The following is a 14020-nucleotide window of genomic DNA, read 5'->3' as shown; positions in this document are numbered from 1 at the left end:
CAAGACTTAAACACAGATCACGGTTGGATCACATACAGTTACTATACTGAGTCCTCATATACCAAATCATGACCTCATAACCCATGACTATAACACACACACAATAAACACACACAAGACTTAAACACAGATCACGGTTGGATCACATACAGTAACTATACTGAGTCCTCATATACCAAATCATGACCTCATAACTCATGACTATAACACACACACAATAAACACACACAAGACTTAAACACAGATCATGGTTGGATCACATACAGTTACTATACTGAGTCCTCATATACCAAATCATGACCTCATAACCCATGACTATAACACACACACACACACAAGACTTAAACACAGATCAGGGTTGGAACACATACAGTCACTATACTGAGTCCTCATATACCAAATCATGGCCTCATAACCCATGACTATAACACACACACACAATAAACACACACAAGGCTAATTAAAACACAGAGCACTGCTTACTCTCAAACAGGACCAATAACAGAATTTCTCTAGAAAACAAGATTGAGGAGACAAATATATTGACAAACCTCTGTAGAAGGTATGTGAGTAGACACAAGCTGACTCTGCTCATAATACTAATGTGTACTAAATACCTCGTGTAGATAAATCTTGAACACCTTGTAATTTACTAATTCCATAGCTCGTTTTTATTTACGTTACGTAAGCCCAATTTGGACTATGTAAAAAAAAAAAAAAAGTACATAACGTTATCTAAAACTCATGGATTCTAATGGGTATTTAACTCTATTCACAGTGGACGAGCGAATTCTTACCTTAACGTTGTTCGTGAGTGCTCAAAAAGGGGTTTAACACTGGATTTTGAATCGATTTCTTCTCGTAAACTTAGATATGTGAATGTGGACAGTAGTTAAATTATCACACGACCTCATAGTTTGTCTAAAAACAGAAGCCTAATGTAAGGTAACTCGGCCGGGGATTTTTACGAGGGTGGTGAGAGATCAAAAGGCGAATTGGTCTGAATCCATGATCCATCTCAGTTTTATCGCTGAGATCATAAAAATATATTTTTACAGACGTCCATGTGAGAAACCATTAGCCTACCGTCCGAAACGAGTTAAGGAATTAGTATTTATCTAACGTAACGTTATATGAGGTAATTAGTAGACACCAGTATCACGTGAAAAACATGTCCCCAAAAAACATGTATCTGATAACCTTGTATTAAATTAAACTGTACATGTGGGTGAATTTACACTTAAAGTGTCGATTCACGGAGTTAACTTCTGAGTAACATTAACGTTATGTGCTAGCTACTGCTTGAATCACTTAACGTTACGTCCCCACGATAAACAATTTCCTTCTGAATCGGGCTATGTTATAATGTGCACATTTTAAACAGCGCTTTGTGTAAGTTTAATAAATTTACAGATTATAAAATAAGAAGGACTTACTTTTTTTCCAGCTCCAAAAGCGAGACGAATCGTCTCCACGCTCCTGGTTGGTACTGACGTTTACCCGCGATTGTATGAAACGGCGCGAAAGTGTGTGTAGTTTGGCGCGAATGTGTTTTGTATTGCAATACCAATTCCCACCTCCAGAGGCGCTATTCGAAGTTCACACATACACATCATGGTTTAAAAGGACCTTATTTGTTAAGGTCATAAAAAGCATGCCAACTGTTATAATGGCCAAATAACAATATGAACCAATAAAATAAGTCATATAATGATCATTTAGGTCATCATATTAAATAATCATAATTTAAATCATATTTTTTTATCCACTTAAATTCTCTGAATTATGAGGACATCAAAAATGGCCTCATAAACCAAATGGTCTCATAATGTTGGTGTGTAAACCTGAAAATTGGTTTCATAAACCACATATGCCAACACACACACACACACACACACACACACACACACACACACACACACACACACACACTATTCATAAATAAGTGTTACTCAATGCTTTGTTGGTCTCACATTAATAACTGCCGTGCAGATATATCTAATGTGACAATGCATAGTCCTAAAAATAAATGCTTCTCAGAAGAGAGTGAAGCTTCCTGTATCTTTTTCATCACTGACATATCATTCATAGACCTGACTCCAGCCTGTTTTCCACAGTATTTCTACTGTCCTAAAGCAATATAGTGCAGAACGCCCCGCCACACGGGAGAGATCGATACCAGCAGGCATGGACTGCAGTGATATTCTCATACTCCAGGAAAAACGGATGGCAAAAAGCCCAGAACAAGAGAGAAAGGAAGAAAGCAGCTTCAAGTGTAGTACGCAAAGACACACACTGCCATTGTGAGATACACACACATATGGCTAAATATAAAATGTGAACCAACTGATATAGAACCTTGAAGCTTTAGTAGAGGATCTGGAGGGAAAACCTTCATTACTGCATAATATAACTATTAATTTAAAGACAAAACTGCAGATAAAATGTGTCACAATGTCAGAATTCATTCCAGCCCACATAAGAATAATATCCAAACAATTTTATGAGCACATTTCACTTAAAATCATGCTTTGCATTAAAACTCTCCAGTTTCTTCCTATGTAACGGTTTATAAAGCTTGTCTAAGTGAGTAACAGTGACCAAAGGGGGTGGGGCTTAGCAAAGAATTTAAATGGAACTGTACGGTACTTAACCAAATTTTTAATTCTCACGGAAGTGTGTTGTAATCTGTGGAAGCTTGTTTCTACCACAGAATAAAAATAAAAAAGGTAATTGAGACTTTTTATCTCACAATTCTGAGAAAGGAAATCAGAATTGCAAGTTTATATAATCACGCAATTCTGACATTACAACTTGCAATTCTGACTTTTTTTTACTCAATTGCGAGCTCATATCACGCAATTCTGACTTTATCTTGCAATTATCTTTTAAACTGTTTTATTCCGTGGCGAAAACAAGCTTCCATAGTAATCATTATGTGCATTATTGCTAAATAAACAAATGCATAATTCCTGAATAATGTATTGCTTCAAATTAAATGACCAAATAATAAGATTGATTCCAGTTCCTAACATACAGAAAAGTTCCCATCATGGAAACACCCATGCATTTTTCCCATGTAAACCGTGTGAAGCCCTGTAAGTAAACAAAAGATTTTCTTTCAGCACATAAATTGCACAGACAGTCCCCGTGGAGAAACCCAGGGTAAGTGTTCTGCTCAACCTGAACACTCAGATGCTTTAAATCCACAGGAAATATAAGAGGTAGCTATTCACTCAAAGGAATGTTTTCAGAGTCATTTACTGAGAGATTAATACATTGATGAATAGTGTATGCATTCAAACAGTTTTACGCACCAGCCTGCGGATCTCTCTTTCACACTCTCTGTTGATGCGGTTGATTTCCTCCTGGTGGAGATGGTAGACGCTGCGGATCTCGGCGGCTTTGATTTTGTCGGCTTGCACAGCCATGCTTAATGCCTCCTCCATTTGCCTTTTCACCCCCTTCAGCTCCGAGATCTCCTGCTGCATTCGCATGCGCTCCACTTCGAAACTTCTCCTGGACTCCTCTCGGGCCTCCGCCATCAGTGCAGACTTCACCTGCAGCGCCAGAGAAACCACATGGGAGTTATTTTCCATTTGAACATTTTCACCAATATTTACCTTTTTTTAAATTTTTTGAATCGGTTCTTTGAAGGCAGGGTAGGCAATTTTTTCCAGAATTTTTTTTGTTGTGATGCTGGTTGAAAGTCTCTTCACATCCTGATGTTAAGTGGTATAAATGTAATTTATATGTATATCGTCAGAAGGCGTAGGACCATGAAATGTTTGTCCAATCATTGCATTCGGTCACACATCACACGTCATCAGCACGTTTCATGCTATGCAGAGTTATACCAGATGACGTATGTAGAGCGACAGAAATTAGACAAGGAAAAACACGATGGGTAAGATATTTTTGTGTAAACAATGAGGTTCAGCGACTATTGCCGTATATCTAAGGCTGCATCAAAAGGTAGCTTCGCGTCTGCTGCCATGTTCAATCCATAGAAATAAACAAACTGCTTCGGTGTGTCGCATAGATGTCGTCATCGTCTTGCTGCTTCCTCCCCGTTCTGTGATTGGTTCCCTATATGAGGCGAAAATCTGGACAATGGTATCCATACTACCTTTCAGCGTGAATAAAATCGCGCTGCGGGAAGGCAGCATGGGGAAACCCAGACTAGCGTTAACATCATAACTACTGAAATTTGGAAGATATGGAAACACGTGACGTCATACTCGGAGCGGTTTGTGACATGAATTTCTGCGTTTCAATGGCAACACTATCAACGCCAAAATGATACTGCAGCAGTCAGGTGGTACAGGTCAGAGCTCTTTAAGTTGTTTATGTTCATTAATGTTATCTTTAAGGTAGTATGACGCCATCTCTCGTGACACTTTTGTTTGCTCTCTGCGGTATGCGTTCATGTGTTTTGAAGGAGGCGTGGGTTTGGAGGGAGGGTGGGATCTTATGCTTTCAAAGCTAGCATGCCATTACTAGCCTCTCCGAAAACTGTCTACCCTACCTTTAATATTGGGTTTACTCATAATGGAACCGTTTGGTGGGACTCTAAAAAGCAGCACCCAGCAATGGTACTAACAGGCCAAGACCAATCAACTTTTCAAAAAACCATTCACATGAGAATTGAGAAATCTAATAATTAGATGAAAAAAAAATTGCAACCATCTAGAGTCTAGACCATCAAAAAAAAATTTAATAAATATAATTCCCTAAATATTATAATTGTTGTTGCTACTATTAATATATTTATTGTGTGTTATGTATTTATTTTTTATAGTATCGTGATCATTTAGTATAAATCGGACACTGCAACCAGTTGAGGAACTTAAAGTAAATTAATATGTAAAATCCACTGCTTCAGTCCATTTAATTGTACTCCATTCCATACCTTTTCGGTGGATCCATCTCTGAGGGCACTGACGAGCGCCTGGAGTCTCTGAATCTCTCCGTCTTTGATCTTAATGACTCGTACCAGTTCAGACTCGTGCTGACGTAGGAGCGTTTCCCGGACGCCGTGCAGATCCCGGAGTTTCTCCTCGTGAAGTTTGGCTTTTAACTCTGTCACCATCACCGTGGATTTGTGCTGCTCATGACGGACCTCCTGAGACTTCTCCCTTTCCAGCTTACTGACCTGAGAAAGTAGATGTTAACTCATATTTAACAAATTGAAGGAATCAAGGTTTTAAATATTCTATCAAAACAAAACAAGTATTTAATGGGAAATAAATTGTATGGTGCTATCTCAGACTATACATGTATAAAAATACATTTAAAAAAAACTAATTCAAAGAAAAAAAAATACAAACATGTATATGCATACACAAATAATTAAATATATGAATAAAATGACTCCTAGTAGAATGATACATTTGCAAATATTCAATTTTCAACACGAAGCTATTATGGAAGGAAACGGAATTGATCCTCACACAACTCAACATGTCAATACATATAGGGCTGTCAACTTTTGAGTTTAGCTTGGAGTGTGAATATTGGGGGGGTATTGGGGGTATGTGATTCAATAGATTAATTTGGATAATTATTAGGTAGCCTACATGTTCATTTTTCTCAGGAAAAAAAAACTCACTAAATGCTGTAAACATACAGAGATCCCTGTCAGCTGGTATTATTAAAAGGTTAAAAATAACAAAATCAAAGGAAATATAATGTTTTTTAATTATAATAACAGCTTTATAATATTTTAATGATATAAGTAAGAAATATAATATGTAGTCTAATATAGTGGACATATTTAGCAAAACACTCCTCTCTCTATAGCTATTTTTTCTAGCCTATATGGCTATGAAATAGCTTTCCTGAGGTAAATGTAACGTTATGTGACATTGTTCTCCAGCTGTTTAACTGACCTCTTACCGCGATTGAAAAACACTGATTGATCCGAGGCATATACATTTCGGTAAGTTGTAGCTACTATATCTTTCAACATACCTATTGTTCATGCGGGTTTATTTAGTAGAAGAGTAAAAGATGATCTGTGTTCGATCTATCACGTCACATTTACAAGCGACAAAACGGTAGGCCTATTTATTATTTGAATTTCGTAATAAAATTGACAGATTCTGAATAATTTGACACCGCCAGACAGAGCAGGTTACTTATTATAGGAAACAGTGTCCTCTTTGCTTCGCGATTTTTCTCTGCGTGAGGAAATGGATGTGTGGTGTGAGAGCGTGTGAAAAGTGTGAGAGTTGGCAGCCCCGATACATATCTGCTGCAAAACAACTCTGACAAGCTTGTTTTTATGTAGCCTATTTGACTATGTTCATACAATTAATTCTAAAATGCAAAAAAAGTAAAGGACTTCAGTTAGCAAGCAAAAAAGATAGTTAACTAGATATTTACAGAAGGTGGTTATTAGGCATACCCCAGTTTCTCAATAACAACGTTTGCTCATTTTATCGACTAGAATAGTAAATCTGACCACTTTGATGACCTTTACTCCACAAGCCACATGATTTGAGGTATTATTCATGTCTTTAGCACAACTTGTGTGGTAGCCTACAATGCGAATACTTCCCTAAACCAATAAGCAACAACAATAGAGATGCATGCCTTAGCAAACACCACTGAATAAAAGTAGGTTAGGAACATCTTCAACATTGATAGAGGAGTAAAAATCTCTGTTCTGGACCCTATAGGTCTGCTGGCTTTTATAGATCTAACTCTGATCGTTGGCGGTCAGATGGAGACAGTAACTTATAATATGGCTGACGCCACACCAGTCTAGACCAAAACTGGGTCAGACGGTCACTGGACAACTTCGCCTGTTTTTATAGAGGAAAAAAAACAGCAGAGGTGAAGTAATTTTGGGCCTACAGGGAGTTTGCATTTTAATGCAGCGTAAGAGAACTTGTGGAGAGGTTTGGAGTCCAGAAAGAGTCAGCAGTGCTGATATCCCATTAGCCTCTGCTGGAGAACCAGCCATCTGTAACGTTAAATAATATACAGGGTTCAATATCAGTTCAGTGCTCTGTTGACAGCATTTGTGTTGATTACCACAGAAAATAATATTTTCTAAATATATTCTGATTTACAAAGCGTGTATTTAAATGCTTTCAATTCATTTTTTCTAATGGTTTCTAATGATAAGTATTTTTACTTACTAATCATTAAAGGTGAGACACTACAGGTGAATAGGGTAAAATTTTTAACTAGCAGGTATCACCATGAAACTTTGCCAGTTGATTACCTACATTAAGATGAGAAAAAAATGTATTACAAGTTTTCTGTAATTTAATGTTTAAATATGCAAATTAGGCATTATCTAATTAAATATGCACTAATTTGCATATATTTAAACAAACGAAATCTGAATATTGGATAAAGCCAGGTTAAAAATTATAGTTTGGCCACTCAAACTTTCCTCCTCACCGTGCTTTAAAGTCGTCATCAAACGGCTTCTGAAATTAGAAAAAAATGTAGAGCGGGGCTTGATTTCGTCCTTCGGGAATTGATTGGATCGTTGGAGGTTGGGCGTTGCTAACAAAATGGAGGCAGATTTGAATGCCAGTTTACAGTCAGTTGTGGATGATTTCTCTCCACCGGACTAACCACCGGTACCCTCCGATGAAGCATTTTTAATTGAGGAACTCAACGAAGAGAACGAGGACGAGCAGACAAATATTCTGGAAGGAATCACCCCATATTTATATGAGCGTCCCGCAAACCAAGATGAGGCGACTGATAGTCAAGTTCACCCTCGAGAGCGCAGAGAGAGACAGACCACAATAGCCACGCCCTCTAGTAATAGATTTTGACCGTTTCGAGGGGGGAGGGAAGGGTAACGTATCTGATTAAAGATTATACGGGTAGACTACATGACTTTTAAAAAAATAATTAAGTCCACTGATAAATCATTTATAATAAACACTACAATATTACATATAAAAATACGAATGGTAAATTTTTATTTCATGACGACTTCAAGACATATAGAGTGCCGAAGTTATGGCGTCACTTTGTGAGTCAAAACGCGGAAGTGAGTTCCCTCTGGTTCCCTCGCCCTAAAGTCTGTGTTTTTTGAATGGGTTTTTGCTAAATCGCTGAAAGTAGGTCTGTGGTTAACAAAGCCTCTAAATATTTTCACGTTTTGATCTATGACATAAAACACACCAGTTATAACCTGCTCGTGGTTTTTTAAACTTTATTGTGTCTGCTTGTGGTTTTTTAAACTTTATTTAGGCTTCAAAATGTATACATTTTGGATTAACTTGTAAAGATTATCTTGATAGACAAAACGTGTAAGGGTCACAACTCTTTGTTGAACACAGATCTTATTTTTTGCGATTTTCCAAAAGTCTATGGGGAAAATGCATAGCTTTTCGATCGAGGGAACCCATGCGCCGCTAACTTCCGAGTTGTCCTACAAAGTGACGTCATAACTTCAGCACTCTATAAACACGTCCTTTTCCTGGCAGATTCGTAACATCTTTAGTTGATTGGAGCTTCTTAATTATTGTCCTGATGTGCCAAAATGGGGATTTTCAATTCTTTAGCTATTTTCTTACAACCACTTTCTATTTTGGGATGCTCAACAATCTTTTGATGCACATCAGAACTATATTATTTGGTTTTACTTATTGTGATGGATGATTAAGGGAATTTGGCCTTTGTGTTTGTGTCATATTTAAACTCCTGTGAAACAAGAAGTCATAGCTAGACAATTTCATGTTCCTAGTCACCCTGGTGTGCTAAAAAAAAAGGTAAATATTAATGGGAATATACTTCAGAGATATTTTACTCGTAAAAATTCCAGGGGTGTCATTAATTCTGACCACAACTGTAACTATTATTGAACCCAGAACAGTCCTTTCATTAAAGTAATGTTAAATGTTAATATAAGATAAAGCACACAGATATTGCACTCTTTAAAAGAAGGGCTCCACAAATGTCAGCGGTGACAGGGTTGCACTATAGGTTGGAAAAGTCCATTATTTGATGTTTGGTGGAAACAAGAATCAATGGTATATAAAGTTGAAAGGTGCAGAAGTGTTCCCTGGCAGACTTGATTTTTACATTTGGATTTAATCTGAAACAACGATCAGGAAATAGGATTTAAACTAGAAAAAAAAAAAAACTTTAATGGAAAAACAGTCCAAAGATTAACAAAGATGTATTCTCTGTAATGCAAAATTCTTTCCTCACTCCACAAAAACCATTTATCATATCTAAGCTGCAAAAATGGCTTGTTTAGTATTGACATCAAAACTACGAGCTAATTAATATATGACCGCCCACATTTGCATATCAATACCTATTCATTATTTAACATTGTCATCAGTGTGAACTACATGTGAAGGTTAACCAATCATAACTGACTTAATTTGCATTGAATCTTTTTGATACACTTTCTTGGGATTAGAACTGACTAATTGCATTGATCATCTGAAGCCAATTCTAAATATGATCATCTAATTCTAAAGGTCATGAAAACAGACATGAACTTTGACTATAAGATTATAAGTGGACTTCACAAAAAAGGCATATTCAAAATAACATTCCATGGCTCAAACATGCTTTTCAACACAAACCTCTCCTTTCTGCAGTACACACTTGGGACTATACAGTTGGAGACATGCTGTGTGAGACACCAGCACCATTTATTTCCATCATACATGAGTATTGTTCATTCAGGCCTAACATCAGTAGAGACAGCTCCTATGCCCCCTCTTACTGTCAGTCTAAGGAAGCCCATCACAATAGCTGCATTGATGCAAGCAGTCTGACAGCACATCTATGATTCGCTTCTGACAGTCTCACACAGGGGTGTGCTGTCACTGCACTCACCAAAAGAACATATTCATTTTCACGCGTGTGTATGCCTGAAAACCTGCCTGCACGCTCACGGATAATCTGCTGTAAGAGACTGTATTGTGCTTAAAGTGCAGTGTGGCGTTTATATAAGGGCACTTACATCTTACAGCATCTTAAAGGGATAGTCAGCGTTAACTAAAACTATTACAAACGTATTTGTTAAATAAATAAAAGAATAAATAAATATACACATATATATATACACAGGTGAAACTCGAAAAATTAGAATATTAAACAAAAGTTATAATTTTGATGATTATGGCTTACAGCTTATGAAAACCCCAAATTCAAAATCTCAGAAAATTTGAATATTACATAAAAAAAAAAAAAAAAGGATTTTAAATACAGAAATGTCGGCCCTCTGAAAAGTATAATCATGCATATGTATATAGTTATACTAAATATATTAGTTTCACCTTTTAATTTGAATTACTGAAATACATGAACTTTTGCACAATATTCAAATTTTTCGAGTTTTTTTTTCGAGTATACAGTATATATATATATATATATATATACACACACACACACACACATACATTAGATGTAAAAAAAATAACTAAACGAAAATTAGAAATGTTGCTTTGATAAATAACTGAAACAAGATTAAGTTGAAGTACTAAAACTACTAAATTGAAATAAATAAAAACTAAAACGAAAATATATTAAATCGAAATAGTAATATTTAAAAAAAAAATCTAATTACAAAACTGACAACAGAACATTACCAAACTACTAAAACTGGAACTAAATTATAAAAAAAACGGAAAATATAAAAATAAAAAGTTAATTCAAAATATTAATAAGAACAAAATTCTATTTTAAAACTATATAAATAATGCTAAAATAATTGGGATAGTTCGACCATAAATGAAAATTAATTATTGTTACTCCTACGCGTCATTTAAAAAAAATAATTTGACTTATTTTCTTTGGTCGAACAGAACAGAATTCTGAACATTGTACTGGTTCATCTTTTCTATACAATAATGAATGAGGACAACATTTTAGTTTCATACAAAGACACAAAAGCACAATACTATTAATTTTGTGCTAAATATTCCAAGCTTTGAAGTTTAGTGTGAGAAAGGGGTCATATTCTAAAAAGTGTTATTCATTAAAAAAAAATAGTCAATGAGTTGAATCTCATTCTGATTCACGCATGAATCATTCATTTGAGGTTGTGTGAATCAGGTTAACTGATTCAATAAAAATATCAGAAAACATCTCAAAAGAATTTGTTCACAAATCGGACATGAAAAATCTTTTTGAACCTTGAGGACTTTAGTTCCCATTTATTGTAATTCCATGGAAAAGTACCAACAAAACGGTATCAGAACCTCTCATTTTGTGTTCTGCGGAAACAAGAAAGCGTTTGGTACAACATGAAGGAGAGTAAATAATAGCAATTTCCTTTATGGGTGAACTCTCTTTCAAATGATTTCCTTCACCACGTATCTTTCTCTCCAGGGTCTCTGTTAGTCTAACATGACTCTAAGAGACATCAGTCATTCACAAGCAGGACTCAAGATTCACTTTTAGCTATTTGACAAAAAGTAGCCTGTCTCTGTTTATTTCCCAGCAGGTCTTTACATTGAAACACAGAACACTCTTGGTTTATCTCAAATTATAATGAATCAATTTCCTTTCTCTTTCTCCATATATCTAAAATACCGATGCCCTGAATCATTCCTGAACATTGCATTTCATGTTCCTGCAATCAGAAAAGCAATTTTCCAGAAAACAAGGTATAGCAGAGTGTTTGACTTTCGGGCACCGGCAGTAATTGGCCTGTTAGAGTGTTTTCCCAGTCCTGCAGGACAATGGGCAGAATATTAAAATAAAACTCTCCTATTGCTGAAGGACGTCCACAGGGAAAACCCCCACAGTATTCCACATTCCAGATCATTTACACTTTGCTTTTAAATCAACGACTGCATCAGTAAGTAGAGCCAGATTAAAGGTACACACACACACACACACGCGCGCGCACACACGCGTCAGATAATTGAACCTCATTATTATATCCACTATACATTGTCTGATAGCGCTTATTGAAATTAGCCCGACATTTTCTTAATGGTAGCTATTACTAGAACTGTGGCTGACGTTATGATGATGTATTACAGTAATAATGGTGTCCCTTATGACTGCTTTACTTGATTCAGATGATGGAAGGGTCAACCATCTGTGATATTTGAACGTAAGGGAATGTTTTTGAGCTTTAATGCTCGTTGGTGGCGATCAGCACTTTCTGGTGTGCTTTCTTGCAGAACCTCTGTCATTTATTTTCACCCTGATATGTGTGTATTGATCTCGGACAGCCACTGCAGTAAGCGCACAGTCACACAATGAGCAGACCTCGAAAACACACACACTGTATGCGCAGGATAGGGGCGAGAGTATGACAAAAATTATAAATCACACATTAATACATATTTATGTTTAGTAAAAATTCATGTTAGTGTTCAAAAGCTTGGATTTGTAAGATTTTTAAACATTTAAAGTTTCAGTAATATATTAAATAGTATTACAATTTAAAATTATTTAAAATTATTGTTTTCCTGTGATGTAAAGCTGGATTTTTCTAAAGCAGTCTTCAGTGTCACATGATCCTTCAGAAATCATTCTAAAATGCTGATTTTCTGCTCAATAAACATTTCTGATAGTATTTTGTCAGGATTCATTGATAAATAGAAAGTTCAAAAGAAAATCATTTATTTTAATGGATTTTTTTTGTAATTTTTTTTAATTCACTGTCATTATTGATCAAGTTAATGCATTCTTGCTGAATAAAAGTAAAATAAAAACCAAAAAAAGTGTAACAAACGTAGTACAAAAACAAAAAGGAACCAAAACAAAAGTACAACTAAATTAGATTGTTTTGATTTAATTAGACTCAATTATGATTGGATTAGTGACATTCAAAGCCAATTTAAATCAAACAGTACACATCTGTAAAAAGACTTAAAAAAAAAAATTATTTATAAAAAAATACTTTGTGTTATATTATCCAAGCATTACATTAAATAAACTTGTAAAAACTGTAAATATGACAACTTTCTATTTTTTTGCAGCCATAATCAGTTTAATAATCAATCAATCGATAATCGTTTTACTTTTGGGATTCACATAATATCGGACTGGTTCTAAATCAAGTGTGACCAAACAAATCTACACGTTTCACACACCATTGCATGATTATCATGTTGATATTTTCAATAATTCTGTATAAGAGTCAGCAAACTTAAATTATGAAACAAGCAGCCCTTGTCAGAAATGTTTTACCAAAAAAAAATTCAAAGTATACTAAATTGGATTAAATTATTGCATTATACAGACAACTAACGTTTATGAGTTTAGATACACAAGCCTACAACAAAATACTTTTTTTATGATTCCTGAAATTTTAAACCCAATTGGCTTCAAATGGTTTTACACATCTAAACACATTCTGAGTTACTTTGTGTCCTTTCCATGTGGCTGTACTCAGAACTTTAAGATTATTTATGAGCAGGTCTAGATCAGTTTTAAATTTGTTTTTCATCTCCCGAGAATTTCTTCAGTTCAATGTCACAAGGCATAAGTGAGTTGTGTTCGACTCTGCAACCTCGATCAAATCAAATGAAGTGTTCGTCATACTGACAGTAAAGAGAGGTTCACACCCCTCAGTCAATCATCGGGACATGAAATACATGGTTTAGATACTCACGGCTCTTAAAGACCATCTTCTCCCCATGAGATAACAAGACACAATCGTACTGGACTAAGCTAAAGCATTAACCCCTGACCAGCAGTCAGTCACAAGCTAGCCTGACATTGAACCGGCTTTGACAGAATATCTATAGTTTTACACCCTCATTTAAAACTGTTTCCCAGAGCTAATGAACCCATAAAGCTGCTAACAATTCAATTCAATTCAATTCAATTCAATTCAAATTTATTTGTATAGCGCTTTTCACAATACACATTGTCTCAAAGCAGCTTTACAGAAAGTGCATTTCGGAAATGTACATAGAAAAATACACCACACACATGTGATGGATCAACTCAAACTTCTTAAATAAAAGCAGCCCAATCCATAAAACATGAGAGGTTCATCGTCATTAACGGAGAGGCCATTAAAATTGTCTGGTACGCCTGAAATTGAGCGAGTGAATTT

The 14020-nt window shown here is 35.6% G+C and overlaps 1 protein-coding gene across 18 annotated transcripts in view; it reads right to left on the bottom strand.

Moving 5' to 3' along the window:
• The window catches only part of jakmip3 (Janus kinase and microtubule interacting protein 3), a 65051-nt gene that overhangs the window by 43956 nt on the left and 7075 nt on the right, over window positions 1–14020 (bottom strand). For all 18 annotated transcript variants that reach the window (XR_013194387.1, XR_013194386.1, XR_013194388.1 and 15 more), the window contains 2 exons: window positions 4913–5155; window positions 3318–3560 (listed from right to left, as the gene is read on the bottom strand). Coding sequence is in view for 15 of the 18 variants with exons in the window: in XM_077200303.1 (XP_077056418.1) it covers window positions 3318–3560; window positions 4913–5155 (486 nt within the window). In the remaining 3 variants the exon portion in view is untranslated. The remainder of the gene's footprint in view (window positions 1–3317; window positions 3561–4912; window positions 5156–14020) is intronic.

The sequence above is a fragment of the Siphateles boraxobius genome, unplaced genomic scaffold (genome assembly GCF_051911475.1).
Source record: "Siphateles boraxobius isolate OS27281-9 unplaced genomic scaffold, OSU_SipBor_1 46, whole genome shotgun sequence".
Classification (NCBI taxonomy): Eukaryota; Metazoa; Chordata; class Actinopteri; order Cypriniformes; family Leuciscidae; genus Siphateles; species Siphateles boraxobius.
This window is presented reverse-complemented; position numbering and strand designations above follow the sequence as displayed.